Raw genomic sequence first — 20,000 nt, 5'->3', positions numbered from 1 at the left:
TACACTGCAGAGGAATGGCATGCATGGGTGTTGTTTACGAAGTCAGCCTCTCTTAAAGCCCATGTACAAAAAAGCCTGCGTATAATTTGCCAGGGCCCATGCTGAAAAAGAAGACAACTACTGGGACTCTGTATTCTGGAGTGATGAGACCAAGATAAATGTTTTTGGAACTGATGGCTTCATAACTGTGTGGTGTGGCAAAGGTCAGGAATGCAAAGAAAAATGCATGGTGCCTGCAGTGAAACATGGTGACAGTGTCCTTCTGTACAGCTGCATGAGTGCTGCTGGTGTCTGGGAGCTGCATTTCATTGATGGTATTATAAATTCACAGATGTTCTGCTCTATATTGAAAGAGAAGATGCTACTATCACTCCATGCCCTTGGTCGTTGTGCACTTTTCCAACATGACAATGATCCAAAACACATCTAAGGCCACTGTTGCATTCCTGAAGCAGAACAGGGTGAAAGTGATTCAATGGCCAAGTATGTCTCCTGATCTGAACCCAATCACACCATTGGGGAATTCTGAAGAGACATCACTCTCCATCCAGCATCCAGGCTCTAGAAGAGGTTGTTTTTGAAGAATGGAAAAAGATTGATGTTTCAATATGTCTCCAAGTTGTTTGTTCCATACCTAGAAGACTTGGTCCTGTCCTTACAAATCATGGAGGTCATACAAAATACTAAATGTAGGTGTACCAAGCTGATGAGGGCAAGATCTCTCGATAGCTGTTGTGCATGGCTACTCTTGTACTATGTAGATGGACATTTACTTGTAACTGAAAAGAAAGCAACGAACTCTATTTAATGATGAATCTGTATCAAGCGGTTGATGTTTCCTATTTCTTGTCGAGTACAAATTGGGTAATGGAAGGCTAAATCAAGTGGCCTAGGGCAAAGCAGAAATCTTCCTTTTTAGATGTTTAGATGATGCGTAAGGCTACATTCACAGCATTTTTCCATGCTTTGCAGTCAGTGTGGTGGTTTTTTTAGCATACCTTATCGTTTATCATTATGGAAGGTGCTTTTTTGTTATTATTATATAGGATTTATATAGCGCCAACAGTTTGCTCAGCGCTTTACAATATAAAGGGAGACAATACAGCAACAATATAGTTCAATACAAGAGGGTTAGGAGGGCCCTGCTCCTTGGAACTTGCAATCTATGTTGGAAAATGCACCAAGATACTTGCCTTGGTTTCTTCCCTCTTCTTCCGCTTGTGGAAGGGTTGTTTGGAAGCTGGTTCTCTCCTTGATTCCCTGATGCTTCTTTTCTGTTCCTTCCTTACCCTGTCCCGCTGGGCAGCACGATATTTATTTTTTGCTCTGTCATCTTTGTCTTTTTGTGCAATGTCTTCTTTAGGACCTGCCCCCTTTTCTCTTATACCCTTACAGGAAGGACCATTTTGGTCCCCCCCCCCCTCTTTTTCTTCAACTTAAATAAGGACATGTGCGTTCCGGTGCATTTTTGATGAGTTTACTGCGTTCCAGTACAGTTCAGTGCAGAAAAAAATGCAGCATGTTCTCCTTTTTTTTTTTTTTTTTTTCTTTCATATGTGAACAAGGCTGGAAGCTTTTTTTACTGGGTTATATGTGTATTTAAATGCCTCAGTGTCAATAATCTGGGCATAGGTGCACTTTTATGTGAATGAATGCAGACTAGGGGAAACAGCCTGTGCTTATCTTGCATCACACTTACTGCTTGTCGCACTTCTGGATGTGAAATGTTCTGAGCTACCCTAAGAAAATATTCACAAAACTTTGCTGCCCTGTACAAAAAATAAATAAATACAATTTCAATAATGTTTAAATCCTTCTGGTATAAATAACAATATTCTTTGCATTGCATTCTCAAGATTCCTATTTATCTGCCACTGGGAAGGAGTACACTGTGAGTCAGTCACTGGCAGGTGGCCTAGAGATTTTATTTGTTTATATATAGTAAAAGCAGGATTCTGTAGCATGCACACGAATTATGGGGGTGGATGTTATCTAATGGCTTAGTTGCATTGTACGTTTTGTCATTTTACCATTTTTCAGGAAATTGGAGCAAGAAAGTTGTTCAGATGGGCTTACATGAAGAGGGGTGCTTAGGAAGGAACTTGTCAGTATATTACATTTATTATCAGTTCGGCAGGCTCTGAATAGTGGTGTCACCCACTTTTGAGGATAAAGCCATTTTTGACTATTAAATGCAGCAAGTGTGTGTAAAAGACAAAAAAATTGCATATTTTGGCAGTTACTGTCGTTCATAATTTTTTTTCTCAAATGTTTCCATTTGAGCAAGAATTGTTACTAATATGAACTGCTTGACTTCCTTTCTCTGTGTAACAGAACACGAGACTGAAAGAAGGGATCTACAATATTAACCCAGATGAAGAACCTTTACGCTCTGAGTTGCTGAGTGGTAAATTTACGGTTTTAGTAAGTATTAATATTGTTTCTAAACTGTTTCAGCTGTTTTTTCCCAGGGCAAAAATACTGTTGGGAAAACGTGACTAGGTGGACTACTGTAAGGTTGTAGGTTTAAAATCTATATTGCAGTAAATTTACTAAATGGATACATCTAATTAAAATCTACTAAAGTATTTTTAGGTCTGCCTGGAAAACCGATAAGCTTTAGTTAAATAACAGTATCAGTATGTGTTAATATTTGAAAAAAAATGTTTCCATATTTGCACACTGCATATGCAGGCTTTGCCTTATTTTGCCAGCGCTACACAGTGGCTGGGCAAGTATGTGAATCATCCAAATTAACAAAAACTATCGCTGTGTCTCTGCAGTTGTTAAGAGGGTGGCAGAGTAATTGGATCTACCCACTGAGGTGCATCCTAGTGCCTGACCTACAAATATCCATATTTATTGCAATATTGAACAATATTGAAAAGCAAGGTTGTAAAATGTCAATTCAAAAATTAATTGAAGTACAACTATGGCCTCCTTAAAAAAAAAAAAAAAAAAAAAAAAAGTCCTGCATTGTATGGGAGGATGGACCCAGCCACATTCCAATGCATTGGACAGCAGAGAGTGATTGCTATTGGGGGAGCATGGATTAGCTATTAGTGCTTATTCCCTTTTTCCCCTAACCAAATGAGCATTTAAACCATGCCATGCTGGGGGAACCCACTGCATGGGCAAATTTAACTGCAATCCAGAGTTGGGGTTTACATTTTCTTACTTTTACAATTGCCTATTAGCTGTATTTTTAACTGTTAAACAAAATAGGACAACAGTAGGCAAAAAAAATATCAGACCGCTATTCGTTCTTTGGGGATTCCCACAAAAGCATTTTTATTCAGTTTTTCAATTGGTCAATCTAATTAACTGAAACCTGTCTTTCTACTGACTTGCCATATGCCAGCTGACAAGCAGATGTGCAGTGAGTGCTAGCTATCTAAGTAATGGTCAGTAGGTTAAGATTGTTTTGCAGGTGGAAGGACCACAGTGGGGGTTGATTAATGTACGTTAAATGATGATTATTTTGTGTATAGTTTCTTTCTTATGGTCAGGACAAAAAAAGGTAGAGAAATTTTTATATTTCAGTAAGTCAAAATGTATATTACTATCTTTTGTCAGTAGGTGAAACTCTTGGCTCATTTTTACATGCTGAGGTATTGTCTTTTTAAAGCCTGTTTACAAAGACCTGTTTGCAGAGGTCCCTAGCTCAAGCTGCAATTTATACATAGAACGGAATGAGTAATTGTAGTGACTCATCCCTTGTCTGCTGATGGTTCCATCTCAAATATGAGACTAGCTAACACACACATAGTAAGAATCCTTTGTATTGTATTTGTAAAAGAGAGATTTTGTGTACATATCACTGGATCAAGGTAAGGTAAGTGCAGCAAGGTGTATTACACTTACCCTAATACCCTGATCTAGAAGTCTGCAGGCAGCCATATTTGGAATCTTACTGCCAACCAGTCAGCTGCAGAATGGGGGGTAGAAGGCAGACGTTTGCCATTATCAAGAGCCCTGTATCTTGAGATTGGAGGTAAGTGTAGTACATATTAATAAAGTACTTGTTCGCCCTTTCCCTGGCCCACTTAATACACACACAACAGTCAAAAAAATAAATTACATGTTTTTTGGGGGTTTTTTTTTTTTTGCATGTTCTGTATACCTACACAGAAATTTGTCGTTGTGGGTCCCAAATACATGCTTAGGGGAAACAAATAAAGGGCCATGTAAAGATGACTTGATGGGATCAAGAATGTTAAATGCAACCAAAATTATTCTTACGGTCTGGCAAATATTTATTGGTGGACTGGCTGCAGGTAAAAACTAACATCCTTAGACTTGAATCAGACATACTACAGTAGCCATGTCCCATTAGGTCTGTGGGAAGGCATGGGCAGCCCGGCATGCTGGCATCCTTTTTTTACTGGCGGGTATGCAGACAGCCCAGGAAGCTGCAGCTATTGGAGAAGGTAAGTACAGACCTGTCTCAGGTGACACAGATGGGTGTATGAAAGGGGCTATGGGATTATTTTTTTTTTTTTTTTTTTTTTTTTTTTTTTTTAAAGGTGAACATATACGTTAAGCACCCTTCACCCTGATCAGATACTAGCATTCCAGACATGCTTCTTTAAATCTGCCAGTAGTCCCAACATTTGTCCTTCTGACAATACATTTTCCTACAGAAAAGAAAAAAAAATGTAAATATATATATATTTTTTTTTTCATTTAGCAACATAGTAAAATTTTTTGGACTTGACAAATCTTTGAAATGGATAACCCGTATGTGAATTGTGTTTTGTGATTTGTGACTGTGTGAACGTTCTTATGGCCTGAAGCAATGTACTTGTGTGGACAGTGTTCCTGTTTACTCCAAATGTAATAGCCATTTATTTGCTTCTCAATTACAGCCCGGAAGAGATGCAAATGGAGCAGCTTTAGCCCTGTTTACTGCTCGGCTTCATCGGCCGGACGTGACCACGCATAAGGCTGTTCTTCAGGCTATTATCTATCAGCTAGATAAAGCAATTGAGAGGTAATTTATTGATGAGCAATAAGCAAGCCTCTTCCTTCCCATCAGAAAAATCTGATCTGGATGGAGATATGTTGAACACAGATGGGCACATTTCTTTGATCTGTTCATAAAGAACCAAGTTAAAGATGGCTTTCATCCAAATGTCCTATTGAAGTTCACATTTCTAATGTTTTTATGTTTGGGACATTGTTTTTTTTACTGAACGGAACTATAGTCATGGGATTATTTGCTGGACATTTTTTTTCCTGCAGTTATTGATTTTCAAGTCCATTGCTGTGATCTCATATTGTGCTCTGGAAAAAGCTTATAACAGACCATTGTTGCCATAGTGAAGTGGAAATATATATTGTAATATCTTAGAATGTGGAAGAAATACTGTGAAAAAGTCAGTGTTATTTAATTTTATAATTTCCAGATTATATTCTGCATTTCCATACACTTAAAATCTAGAATGCTTTTTAATGTACTCTTGGAACATTTCCACTAAGCAATGTTTTTCACCTAAAGAAATAAGGTGTGTGACTTTTGTATGACTATCAGGCTGCCACACAACATTTATTCCTGTTAGAATTACCAACATATCACTGTTTTTACATCTATTGCAATACGTATGCAGATTGAATGGTTATAGTTGTGGTTTATTTTTAATTTACAATTTTTGTTGTGTAGAGTGGAGACTCAGCGCAATGGGCTAATATTCATCTATGATATGATTAATTCCACCTATGGAAATTTTGACTATGAACTGTGTGTGAAGATTTTGAACCTTTTAAAGGTTAGTTTTTTTTTTTGTTTCTAATTTGTTCTAATCTGTTAAGAGTATGCAAGCAAACTGCAGATAAACAAAGATAGCCACACCTTGTCAGACCAATATAATTTACGAAGTGTAGAGTGAAGTCTCATATAAACATTGAAAATATTGGACCAATGATTGTCTGTCTGTTTTTCTTTGTTTTTGTTTTGGTGTTTTTTGTTTTTTTGCATGCTAGTCTCATATCAAAAGTGAAGAGGTTACTTAACCCCTTGACGCCGACGTAACGCAAATATGCGGCCTTTTTTATTAAATTATTTTTTATACTAGTAATGGCGGCTATCAGGACTGCGGGACTGAGGCGGGCATTCTAACACTGAGTGGGAACTGACTGCCACTGATCTCTCCAATGGCACAAATACAGAGATCAATGCTAATAAAAAGCACTGACACTGCTAATGAAATTGGACAGGAAGGGGTTAACATCTGGGGCGATCAAAGGGTTAACAGTGTGCTGTGTGTGTTTTACTATGTGTGCTATGTGTGTTTTACTTGGGAAACCTGCTGCTTTGTATCTCTCTGCTGTGCAGAGATACAAAGTAGCATGTTCATGCTGACAGGAGAGAGATCTGTGTTTTTTACACGCAGATCTCTCCCCATTCAGCCCTGCAGACGATCCGAGTCCTGGTTGGGACCCGGTGATTTACATAACTAGCAGCCAATAGTGGCGTGGGTAGGGCGTCACACTTGCCACCTATCTAGAAATACAAAATCACCTATTTTTACGTGATTTTGCGAAGGGGAGCCTATGGTATCTGCTATGGAGCGGCTCTTAAGTGGTTTTAAAGTATTTAGACCAAAGTAACTGGTTTTATTTCTAGCCCACCTTCTTTGCTACAAATACTTCCCTTCCTCACCCAATTTCTTTGCCAAACTCCTATGTAAGCACAGTGTCACTTTTTGTCAGAGCACACAGTGTCGTTTTTTGTCAGAGCGCACACAGTGCTAAGGGCCTCTTCCAACTATATGGTAGTGCTCAGCCTGGGTGATTGCCCACTTAGATGCAATACACTGCATCATAGGGGTAACAGGAGATGCTCTCATGCACCCCAGAAATGCTGGACAGTACCACCGACTGAGGTGGTAAGCGAGCATGAGAAATGATGGAAATGTCTTCAATGAAAGAGGCAGGCCACCAATGAACATGTTACTTTTGCTGAACAGACAAAAAGATAGGTTACGTTTAAACATTCATTTGGTGTGGCAATCGGTTACAAGTTTGCAGTGCAGAACATTGCCTTACTTTGAAATCCTATCTCCGCTTGGAGTGGTTATTTGCATAAAATGTATTATTAGGATGACTAAGGTCAGTGTGTATGTATTTACTTTAGATAATTGTTGAATCATCCATTCTTTCTTTTTTTACCTAGGGTGCTTTTCCTGCACGGTTAAAATGTGTTTTTATTGTATCCTCTCCTCTTTGGTTCCGAGCTCCATTTGCAGTTCTGCGTCTTTTTGTCCGTGAAAAACTGCGAGAACGGGTACAGTATTTTTTTTTTTTTTTTTAGTTGATAGTGTGCTTAAACTGTGCTGCCTAACATACCCAATACTGTGAGGTTTTGTTTGCAGTTCAAAAACTACTTTGGTCTAAGCAAAGCTTTCTGTAGTTTCGACTGGTAAGACAGTTTAGATCTCTTAATAGACTGTGCAATATACACCTCTTTCTGTCAGTTCTTTTCCATTGAATAATCCTATACAATGGATGCCCTGGTAATCAGCCTGAGCTCACAGTACTCCTAGATGGTTTGGTATCCACACATTACATGAGGCTTTAAGGTTAGTGTAAGCCTTGCTTTCTCTTTGCCTTCCTCCACCATTAAAAGCTGCAATTTGCTTTTTCCTTTTCATTCTTTTATCATGTCCATGATTATTAGAGCAGTGGGGATGCTATTAACTACAGGGATTTTGAGAAAGGAGGAAGGGCTGTGCTGCTACTGAGAAAAGTTGCACTGCTTACCTATCACTTCTGCACCTTCCATCATTCACTGAACTTGTACTATTGTCCCACAATGCATTGTGTTTTGTAAGTGGGTTAAGAGCAGTGGAATGACAGAATCTCCCCTGTACATTTACAGAATGCAGTGCATTGTGGGACAGTAATAGTTCTGTGAATGGCAAAGAGGGTAGAAGGGGGTGGGCGAGGTGACCTACACAGTGCCAGAAAATAGACCCTCAGAACAGTATCCATGTGGCTCTGAAGAGGGCACAGCATGGAAGATTTTTACCAGAATTAGCTGCCTACAGGCCTACAGATAATGTGATATACACGATTACATACAGCAAAACAATATTAAATTCCCCCCTTTCTTTCTCTGGTATTTGATCACCTGTGCAGTTTTTATTTTTTGTGCTATAAACAAAAGACAGACCATTTAAAAAAAAAAGCAATATTTTTGATTTTCTGCTATTAAACAAAAAATTAAAAAAATTAAATTTAGGCCAAAATGTATTCTGCTACATGTCTTTGCTAAAAAAAAAAAAAAAAAAAAACCCAATACATGTTAAATTAAAATGGTGTATGTGAAAGTTATAGTGTCTACAAATGGCGGTATATATACTGTAATTTTTATTTTTGTTGTTTTTTACTAGTAATGGCGGCGATCATCGACTTATTGCGGGACTGCGGCGGGCATTCTGACACTGGGTGGGAACTAACTGCCACTGACATCCCCAGTGACACTAATACAGTGATCAGTGCTAATAAAAAGCACTGACATTGTACTAATGACACTGGGCAAGAAGGCATTAACATCTGGGGCGATCAAACTGTTAACTATGTGCTGTGTGTTTTACTGTGTGGACAAGCTGTGTATTGCTCTGCTGTGCAGAGCAATATAAAGCAGCTTGTTCGTCCTGACATGTGAGAGATCTGTATTGTTTACATTCAGACCTCTCCCGTTGATTGACATGCCAAGGAGCCAATAGCGCATGGGTAGGGAGCGCGCGCCCCCTACTCGGAAATACAAACTAACGTGTGTATATATACGTGATTTTGCACATCCCTGCCGCCCTGTAGCAGTACTTCTGCTATAGGGTGGTTGGGAAGCGGTTAATATTAAACATGTTATACTTACTGCTCTGTGCAATGATTTTCGCAGGGACAGGAAGCGAGTGAAAGTCTCCTTCCAGAGAGGTCACAGGGATAGGAAGTTAGAGGAAGTCTCCCTCCCATGGGGGTCCCCGATTGTCCTCTTCTGGGGTTCCCTATCATCACTTCTGGCTGCTCCTCTTTAGCGACTGCTCCCATCATTAGCGGCTTCCTATAGGGGCACTTGTCCATGGTTGATCAGACACAGACAGCATGTCTCTGCCCCCACACTTCCTTGTCACAGAATTTGATTGCCAGCACTAGGAACCAATGGTTTCTGATGCTACCAATCTGTCCTGTGAGGAAGAAGGGAGCGGACACAGCGCTGGATCGAGATCAGGCTCAGGTAAGTATAAGGGGGTGCAGGAAGGGGTTGTTATGCTTGTGGCACAGAAGGTTTTCTTAATGCAGAGAATGAGCTTGTATATAGTCAGGGAAGGATGTGAAGACAATACATTTAAAACTAGGTTTTATGGAATTTCTCCTCTATATGGTAATAGAAACTGGAAGGTCCTCCATGGTCCTAATTTCCTGGACTTTGGATATACACATACCCACAGAAACAAGGGCTTGGTGACTTCCACTTTAAAGAGGAGAAGGCCTGCAGCTTTAATAAAATCTATAAGAATGGGGTCAAGTGGAGGAGGTTAGCCCCTGGGTTTTGATATACTTTCTAATTTCTAACTCTTGAGTGTTAGAAGATCACACGTGGCTGTGATTGATCACACTTGATAAATAGCACAGTTGTATGTGATTAGTCATGGATGATAAATCCTGGGCCAGGGATAGAACACTTTTAAGGAGGTGGAGATCTACCTGAACAACATGGAAGAAGTCAAGGATCACCCGGCAGTGTCTCCTCCTCACATCTGATTTAAACCTCTAATTGCAATACTACCGTGTTGCAATTGCGTGCCTTGCACGGCAATCATGGGTTTCAATCAGGTGGTGAGGCAACATATCACCTCCTCACCAACTGTCAAACACACTTGGATCGCTTTTCAAAGGAGCAGCAGTGCCTGCTGCACTTGTGAAGGAGCCCTGAGGCATCAGCCAAAGGTGTATACATGCCACAGCAGGAATTAACCCTCCTGTTGTTTTGCTTTTGATGGGTGCTATCACCTGCCAATCATGACCCATTCAAGTAAATGGGACCACTCTGCAAGCGCCCTACAACTGCATGCTACTGCGGGGTCCAAGCGGTTAAAGCAGGTGGTGAGAAAGCGACATAACGCTGCCTGTTTTAACACCTTGTTTGCTGTACTGCACAAGGTTGCAGGACACTTGGAGTGGCCTCATGCACTTGAATGGGTCATGCTTGGCAGGTGCTACACATACCAACCCACCTTTTGCATCTTATGTACACCCCTGGCTACTGTAGCTCATGGGGGTGTAGTTGGAGCGTGTGTTAAAAACATGTCTTAACTATGGGGTTTTACCACTCCCCAAACTGCAAATGTAAATGAGTCCTTACTGTTCTGAACCCCCTCTAAGGCTGCTTTCACACTGATGTGCTGTGGTTAAACTGCACTGCATGTGCAGAGCAGTGCATCTGTGATTTTCCTGGGTTAGCTGCGCTTAGCCATAGACTTCTATTAAATTCTGCAGGTGTGGTACACTTTCTGAAAGCACACCAAAACTCCTGTCTTCGGGAGCGCACCAAACCCACAGGATATAACAGAAGTCTATGGCTATGTGCAGCAAACCTGCAGGAAAGCTGCAGGCACACTGCAGTGCACTTGCGGTTTGGGTAAACCGCAGTTCATCGGTGTGAAAGCAGCCCTGTACTTATGCCCAGTGTATTGATTTTCACTGACCTGAAGATATCTTCTTTGATGCTGCTGGCACCACTCTGGAGACCACTAGACTGGATAAGAGGTGGAGTGCAGCTGGTATCGCTCCGTGTGGGACAGGAGCCAGCACTACAGAGGAGGCATCGGCTTATGCGGCTCTTGCTCCCTACTACAATTCCAGCATTACAAGTAGTCTCTCTACATTGCACTCTGATGGTCATGAATGGCAGATCAGCAATCCCAGAACGCGATCTACCAATCATCCGGCTGCGATCTACTGATAGATCGCAATCTACTGGTTGCTGACCCCCATCCTAGATATGCAGCAGTTGCATAAAGCTGGAGGAGAGGTTACTGCAAAAGATTTTGAACTAGCTGATTACACAGTTTTTAGACTCTTCACCATTGCTTGTAAAGTTTGGGTTTAATGTGTATTTCTATTTTGCAGTCAAATTTGTGAAACCCCAACTATGTTTGTGTTCCTATTCACACAGCATTTTTTTTTTAAATTAATTAAAAAAAGCGCTTTACATATAGTGTACCACCCAAGCCTTAATGCATTGTTAGGGCATACAACATGAACATCTAGTTTACAATCGATAATTGAAGATCTGCCAAAATGATACTTACAGGGTTAAAGTGGAAGTCTGGTCTAAACCTGTCTAAGCCTAAACCTACTCTCACCCCCATTCTAAGCTCTATACTTACTAGCCTGTAAGGGAAAGATGTTTATACTTAACTAACATAATGATACTCTGGTCTGATCACGTGAGCTGGCTTCAGTGTGGAGGAAGGACAGTGGACAACGGATGCCCCATGGTAAGTCTGTGGGTGGAGTCTCCTCATACCTGAAGTCGGCTGCTGGGGAGATAGCGTGACTGGACCTGAACGTCCTTAGATTGGGTAAGTGTACACACCTTTCATTTACAGGATAGTTAGTATAAAGTTTAGAATGGGGGTTTAGATCAGACTTCTACTTTAATTGATAAATGTAACTCCTTATTCCCCTTTTACATTACATAGAAGGGGAAAGCTAAGTGGAATTATTCAGCAAGGAAAAAGGTAAGCAGCTTTTTTTGTTTTGTGAATGGGAACATGCAAGCACTATAAAGTAGCTGTTATCCCAGTTTGGCTCCAAAATGAAATTACGCTTTAGGGGAGCCTCAAAACATCCTGGATTTCCATTCTACATTTAAGTTCAGATTTATGACTATATTATTTTCTGTAACCCATAGCAAGCCATCATAATTTGTAATTTATTGCAGCGGGTACACTGTACTCCCACAACAAGTATCTTTTTGGTAAAGGTGCACATGTTTAAATCTTCTATCAGGTTAGATTTAGATACACCAATCGTACACAGAAGAAGAATAGATGTAATATGTAAGAAAGAAGCTGAATTCATTGATCATTGCAGCCAGTTATCATTTGTGCTTTCTTTCAAAATCTACAGATTTGTTTTTTTTTTTTTTCTGTAAGGTCTATGGCAAGTAAGGTACAGGGGAGTTCATAAAGAGTGTCTAAGAAACTGTTTACAGTTCCAACCTGCTTCCTTGTGACCAGTGTCAGTGCAGGTGACACATTTATGTAGCTGTTGTACAAGTGGAGGTGCACGGAGGCTGGAGTGTCCATACGTCCAGCCTTGGTTCAACTGCGATTTTTTTTTTTTTTTTTTTTTTTTTTTTTTTTTTTTTTTTTTTTTTTTTTTTTTTATTTCTGCTGCTGCAGCCATCATGTGGATAGTGCAGTGGCTTCTGGGGGATTTTGAAGCTGGATGAGTGCAGTCTGAAGGGATTCAAATACAATATGGGGAACCCATGAGGTTCACCCCTCCTGTGATTGACAGCAGGCAGTAGGTGGACCCTTGGCCAATAGACAGCCTTCTAATGGCTGAAGAATCTGAGCACTGTCTGTTGTCGATAAGAGAGCAGACCTGATGTTGGACTAGTTTCACAGCTTCTCCATCAGGCTTGGTACCACTGGTTGATAGGAGCTTGTTGGCTATGAAGCTGACTGCATCCTTAACAACCAGCAACAGGTGAAAAAGGGAGGGTGTAGCAGTGGCATATATGCTGCTTACTTAACAGTATACATTTTGTCTTAATTACCTCCAGTGTCATTCTTTAGGAACTGTAGGCAATTCTTTTAAAATTTGGTGCATTCATATCTTCATTCTGTAAAAGTGGTGCACAAGAGAACTAACTACCACATGCTAAAGTTACCAAAATGGGTTGAAGGGATTTTTTAATCTTAAAGGGCTATAGCACCAGAAAAGTGCTATTGGGGATTTATTGAATTGACCAGACCATGTCAGGGAGCTGACTAACTGAACCTCTTTAATGCTTAAGTGCGCTTTTCAATAGGCAGCACCTGTGTTACTCTAATAGATGTTATTTATTCTATTTGATTTATATTTGATGAGCGTTACTGTTCTGTGTTTTGTACCCTTTAAATATATTTTTTCCTTCCATGACAGGTGCGAACAGTAAAAGCCCATGAACTGGTAAACCATATACCGAAGGACTCTTTACCAGAACATTTGGGAGGTACATCAAAAATAAGCCATGTAGCATGGATTCAGGCATGTGTTAATTCCAGACAAGGACAAGAAAATGGAGACTGCATGGACCATCTCTTTGTTATATACTCATCTGAGCAAAACCCTGTGAGTGATAGACTAAACTCTAATTGCACCCAGCAGAATGTGACTGATAATACCAGACTTTTACACAATCATTACCATGAAAACAGGACTAAGAATTATGCAGAGGCACACAGAGTAAGCAGCTGTGTGCATTGGAATGGGTCTGCCGTTAGCGGCAACTACGATTGTTGTGACAAAAGCTCCAGTGCAAATACAAATTGCAGGAGGCCGCCTCCTCAGTCGGAGACTCCTCCGGACACTCCATTGTATAAGCAGCCTGCTGACAATCCTTCCATCCCACCTTTACCCCAGAAATCTCGACCACTGCCTGCAGACACGGAGGTATCCATACACATGCCAGAAGAAGGAGGTATGACGGTACTTGGTTTGGTTCAGCATGTCAAGAGAATGAAAAAGCGGGGCATTTTTCAAGAGTATGAAGAGATTAGGAAGGAGCCACCAGTTGGCACATTTGATGTATCAAAGTAAGTGAAGTCATACGTTCCCCTTCCTCTCAACACACTGTTAGATAAGGTTGGTGAAAGCATTTGAGAAATTCCAGAATATGTCAGTCTAAGGAGCCAGAAGGCAGGCCATTGCTTAGATAACCGCAAAAAAATGCTGCAGAAGGAAGGAAAGAGTAACATGTAATTGGGAAGTAGTCATGTGGCTACCATAATTCATCCATCATATGAATTCATCCCTACAGTAATTTGCTGTCATCCCATGTGATTTGTTACCTTCGATATTGAAATACTTAAAATACTGGAGCTCACTGCCTACTACCAATTGCCTCAACCTTAAAATGTGGAGAACAACCTCACTTCTGATCCATGGTGCTCTCTAATATTTTGTCACGCCATTGGATGTTAGGACTCTGCTGTATCCCTAAACAGAGCAGCAGAGCCTTTTCAACTTCTGCTGCAGGACCACAACAGTAAAAACAAATTGCAATGTTGTGCGGGTGGGAGAACAGAGCGAGATGGCTTTTCAGTCTGGCATGGCTATAAATTCACCAATGCATGCAGAGGAAAGGTAGAGAACATGCTGGGCATTATAGACTTTCTAAATGAAAGCACACCAGAATATATTTGCTTCTAATAAAATACATGAATATCAATACTGCATATTTATCTGACAAAGTATTTTTAAATATCTTTATCGTACATTACGGGACACAGAGCAGGCTAGATTCATGACTATGTGTGTTATATGCCACTTATAGGTGAATGGACACTGGCAGATCAATCAAACAGGAGGTTTTCCCCTATATAACCTCTCCTACACTTGAAGTACTTCAGTTTTTTTGCCAGTGTCTGTAAGGTGGATGGTCACTGATGTGTTCATGTGCGCTTAGAGCATACCTGCAGAGCCAGAATGGTTCTTTTGAGAATCGGCGACTTCCATCGGATCTATTCGAAACGCTTTTAGCCAAAATGGATGGTACCCAAGCCTTGCTGGATGAGGAGAAGAATCCTCTGGGTTTTGCCTGTAATCCAGACAAAGCCTCGATGGATGAAGGTTGCACTCCTGTTAAGATTCATATGGTGGGAATGGTAAGTTTACATTTGCAGTGTTTCTTTGAAAACAAATCTGACTGTCTGGTCATTCTCATGGTTGCCACTGGGGGCAGTGCGCTCTTTGGTCTGTCCAAGCTGTGCTCAATGTGGCTTCAGTTTCTCCTCCAGCCACTAGAGCAGGGGTCTCCAAACTTCCTAAACAAAGGGCCAGTTTACTGCCCTTCATACTTTAGGGGGACTGGACTGTGGCCAGTGGGAGTAAAAAATGCCCTGTTGTCAATGGGAGTAAACAATGTCCCGTCATTGGAATTAGTGGAAGGAATAGTGCCCCATCATTGGTGCCAGTGGAAGAAATAGTGCCCCATCATTGTTGCCAGTGGAAGAAATAGTGCCCCGTGGAAGAAATAGTGCCCCATCATTGTTGCCAGTGGAAGAAATAGTGCCCCATCATTGGTGCCAGTGGAAGAAATAGTGCCCCATCATTGGTGCCAGTGGAAGAAATAGTGCCCCATCATTGGTGCCGGTGGAAGAAATAGTGCCCCATCATTGGTGCCGGTGGAAGAAATAGCGCCCCATCATTGGTGCCGGTGGAAGGAATAGCGCCCCATCATTGGTGCCGGTCGAAGGAATAGCGCCCCATCATTGTTGCCGGTGGAAGGAATAGCGCCCCATCATTGGTGCCGGTGGAAGGAATAGCGCCCCATCATTGGTGCCGGTGGAAGGAATAGCGCCCCATCATTGGTGCCGGTGGAAGGAATAGCGCCACATCATTGGTGGCGGTGGGAGGAATAGCGCCCCATCATTGGTGTCGGTGGGAGGAATAGCCCTCCATCATTGGTGCCAGTGGGAGCAATAGTGCCCCATCATTGGTATCAGTGGAAGAAATAGTGCTCCCTCATAGGTGTCAGTGGGAGGAATAGCGCCACGTTGTTGGTGTCAGGGGAAAGAATAGTGCCCCATCACTGGTGTCAGTGGAATAATTAGTGCCTCATCATTGCTGTCAGTGGGAGGAATTTAGTGGCCCATTGTTTGTGTCAGTGGAACAATTAGTGCCCCATCATTGGTGTCAGTGAAAGTAATTGTGCTCCATCATTGGTGCCAATGGGAGTAATAGTGCCCCATCATTGGTATCGGTGGAAGAAATTGTGCACCATCATTGGTGTCAGTGGGAGGAATAGTGCCCCATCACTGGTGTCAGTGGAAGAAATAATGCTCCATCATTGATGTCAGTGGAATAATTAGTGCCTCATCATTTGTGTCAGTGGGAGGAATTTAGTGGCCCGTTGTTGGTGTCAGTGGAAGAAATAGTGCCCCATCGTTGGTGTCCGTGGGAGGGATAGTGCTTGAGGGTCAGATAAAGGCAAGCAAAGGGCCACTTCCGGCCCCCGGGCCACAGTTTGGAGACCAATGCACTAGAGGGTGATGGCCACTCTGTATAGCCTACTCTTGTGTAATTGAGGCAGGAAGTAGAAGGGTGGCCATTTTCCTTATGGTTGAATTCACATGTGAGCTGAAGGATCCGTGAGGCTCCTGTGAGACAGCAGAGACCAGGAGCAGTCTATGGCTGGATAATGAGGTGTGAGTGCTACCTATGGGGCAGCTGCATGACCAGACAGGACATGATTATACACTGCATTGGTCTGCATAATCCCAGAGGGCATGTACAACTGGTTACTGATACACCCCTACATGGGTATCAGTGCACCTAAAGGAGTTTTGTGTCCAGAATAGCTTGCATTTGATCTGCAGACAATTACATTTAGGCTGCACTGAAGCAGCATAGAGACATTCAGGCTGTGTTTGATGCATATGTGCTTGGCTAGTCCTGTGAAACTAGTATGGGGCCAAGGGCATTTAATTTTGACACTGTTCTTTGATGAAATAGGCTTCTAGAAAGCAGAACGGGGCAGGTGCAGCATATTACATTATTGCATGCATACCTGTATAATTGTAGAACAGCATACTTGCATAAAATGCATACAGGCATACTTGTGCAGCTGCATGTTTGCGTAAACTGTATACTTGGCATACACTGCATACTTACATGCATAAACTGCAAAAATGCATACTTACATATCTGTGCACCAGAATAGCTGCATGGTTGCGTAGCTGTAGGCCAACATGGCTATGGACCTGCGTCCAAGTGGGACTGCATAATTAGGTTTTGGCAAATATGCTGCATTATTTCCATATTATATGATTTGAATAGAGGCAGCCAGGAGGCAGGTGCACCGCCCTCAGGTCCAATGCTCCAGTTTGTGTTCGCATTGTCTGATAAACCAGTGGTATCAGGTGTATCTGGGCCACTGCATTTGCCATGGCAACTATTCTCAGTGGCGGCATTGGCAGTTGCAATGGACTGCGGCCGCATCACCCTGAATACACCTGATCTCGTTTGAGCTTGGAAGCCAAGCAGGGTCGGGCTTGGCTTGTACTTGGATGGGAATACCAGGCGCTGTTTGCTTTCCACTACAGAGTCTGAGGCTGCAGTGTTTTAGAAGTATTTTGGACCATAGTATGCTACGGCAGTCTCTGAGGTCCTTCACTCTGTCTTTAGGTTGTCTCCTGCAGAAACCTGATTTGTTAAATTAGCCTCTGGGGCCTTTTGGGTTCCTTGCAGAATTATCAGGCTTTTGCCTTATATTTTCTCTTGGAACAGATGTTTTGGGCTCATTATTGTAAGACACTTGATTGGTTCGCAGGACCAAAACCAAACCAAGAACGTGAAGTCTATCTTGGATATCAAGTCACTAAACACATTTTTAAACGTCCGGTTTCAGATAGGATTGGTCCAGTTAATGGTGGCCTCTCTGCAAGAGAGAGATTTCTAGTGTCCATAGTCTTCAATGATACATATCTGCATGGGCCATTTCTCTGGTAGGGGGTTGTGAGGTGGATACAGTTAAGGGGACTTGGTCTACACAGGAGAGAATACTGAACATCAATACGTTGGAACTTAGGGCAGTACACCTTTCTTTGCATTGTTGGACAAACCAGTGGCACAGGTTGTGGTCAGGGTTCAGTCCCACAGTGACACTTCTTGTCCGACCAGACCTATTTATCTTGGGTCCTGTTATCTCCGCACTGTTGAGCACCAGAAAGCCAGCTTCAGGGAGCTTCTGTTACAGGACTTGGAAATCTTATTTGCCTCGTGGAAAGCTAGGAAGTGGCATCCATGGAAATATATGATGGGAGAGATTTTGTCCTTTCTCCAACTGGGAGGGGAAATTAAATTGGCCTTAAGTACCATTAAGGGTCAGATTTCATCTCTATCCATTTGTTTCCAGAGACTATTGTTTCTCATTCCTTGATTCGTACTTCGGCAGGGTGTAACAAGGACAGTCCCACCTGTCAGGCCACCCTTGTGTCCTTGGGACCTGACCTAGACCTTGGCTGTCCTTGCAGAAGCCACCTTTTGAACCAATTTGAGAAACTCCATTAGTCCTTTGACTCGTAAGGTGGCTTATTTGGTTACTATCACTTCAGCAAGAAGAGTGTCAGAGCTGGCGGCTCTTTCATGTATAGCCGCTAGCAGTAATCACTGTGTTCTGCAAGTGGGTATCTCCCCCCCCCACCCCCACCCTCTGCCAGGGCCAGGAGAACACAATGACTCCGCAGGAGAGATTCCACCATCAACACTGACTGTGTTGATGGGGGAGTCTAGCAATTTTCTTTCCTGCAACAACTGGCTGCAGGAAAGAAAATCGCTCTCTCTGTGGATGGCTTAAGCCATCTCAGCATTACTGAGTCATGGCAGTTGGCAACTCCATTAGCATTAAAATATAGGAAGCATAAACTCTGTTTCGCTGAATCAGTTTAACCCTTTAATTGCGTTTTTTTTTGTGTCTCCATTGTCCTCTTCAAAATCACAGAACATTTGAGCATAAATCATACATCGCCTTACACGAGAGTACAATCGGAGGGGGTAATTGTTTCCTCACAGGAAATGCTAGCATAATGGCAGAAGATAACCAAACCTGGCTATAAAGGTTCAAAACGTATCACTGTAAAAGTTTTTCCAAAATAGCAATTTTTTTACTGGCTAGAAATTTTTTTCTATTGGTACTCGTATTTGAGTGGCCAAGATTCAACTTCCCTGAGTTCTCACCCCAACAGGTAAAATGACAGCTGCAGTCTGCACATATAAACGGTCCATTAAGGACCAGTGATTGACTGGGTTTCCTGTAAGTATTCACTCTTGTCACCCCTTAGATTCCAATTCTCTGTGCACGCACCAGTCATTGGACAGGGAACTGCTTGTCTGAGTCAAGAATGGAGCCATGATACTATTGCAGGGATCAAGAAGAAAGTTTGGGGGAGAATGAAGGATGAGCAGCAGAGAAAACAAGGAGTAATAAACTAAGGGGAGAGGGGAGGAGAGTAAGATAAAGGGGGACCAAAGACGGATGAGTATGAGCAATGGGAGCAGAGATGCATAAAAGAATGGAGACGTGAGAGAAAAAGTACAAGATATAGCAAGTGTGTTGTTAGATTGAACTAAACAGAACAGACTGATACTTATGTGACTAGCATAACTCCTCTCAGTACATGTCTTGTAGTAAACTTTTCATGGAGCAGCCTTGTACGTTTTTATTGTATAAAAATTGTATATTGAGGTATTTGTGATTGTGGGTGGAATACAATAAAAGGCTCTATAGAATGTTTAACCGCTTCCCGACCGCCCTATAGCAGATATACTGCTACAGGGCGGCATGGATGCGCAAAATCACGTGTGTGCGTGATTTTTCATTTCAAGGTAGGGGGCACGCACCCTACCCACGCCACTATTCGCTACCGCGGCTGTCAATCACTGGGTCACGGCCGGTGATTCTTCATTGGTGATTGCTGAGCATCTCCGACGGGGAGGAGAACTGTAATGTAAACAATACAGTTCTCCCTGTCAGCTCATGCACTCTGCTTTGGATGGCTGTGCACAGCCACCCAAAGCACTGTGATTACAGTGAAGCAAAGACACAAGTAAAACAGCACACCGTAAACCCTTTGACCGCTCCTCATGTTAACCCCTTCCTGCTCAGTGCCATTAGTACAGTGTCAGTGCTTTTTTTTTTTTTTTTTTTTTTTTTTTTTTTTATTAGCACTGATCACTGTATTGGTGTCACTGGGGATGTCAGTGACACCAAGTCAGTTCCC

At 42.1% G+C, this 20,000-nt stretch overlaps 1 protein-coding gene across 1 annotated transcript in view; it reads left to right on the top strand.

Moving 5' to 3' along the window:
• LOC149473651 (tyrosine-protein phosphatase non-receptor type 9-like) overlaps window positions 1-20,000 on the top strand; it is a 101,986-nt gene that overhangs the window by 50,091 nt on the left and 31,895 nt on the right. Inside the window, exons 3-7 of the mRNA XM_089676246.1 lie at window positions 2,335-2,424; window positions 4,869-4,993; window positions 5,663-5,768; window positions 7,175-7,285; window positions 13,162-13,814. Of these exons, the coding sequence (XP_089532372.1) occupies window positions 2,335-2,424; window positions 4,869-4,993; window positions 5,663-5,768; window positions 7,175-7,285; window positions 13,162-13,814 (1,085 nt within the window). The remainder of the gene's footprint in view (window positions 1-2,334; window positions 2,425-4,868; window positions 4,994-5,662; window positions 5,769-7,174; window positions 7,286-13,161; window positions 13,815-20,000) is intronic.

This window comes from Staurois parvus, unplaced genomic scaffold, assembly GCF_062004578.1.
Source record: "Staurois parvus isolate SC_StPar_1 unplaced genomic scaffold, SC_StPar_1.0 ptg000013l, whole genome shotgun sequence".
Taxonomy (NCBI): Eukaryota; Metazoa; Chordata; class Amphibia; order Anura; family Ranidae; genus Staurois; species Staurois parvus.
This window is presented reverse-complemented; position numbering and strand designations above follow the sequence as displayed.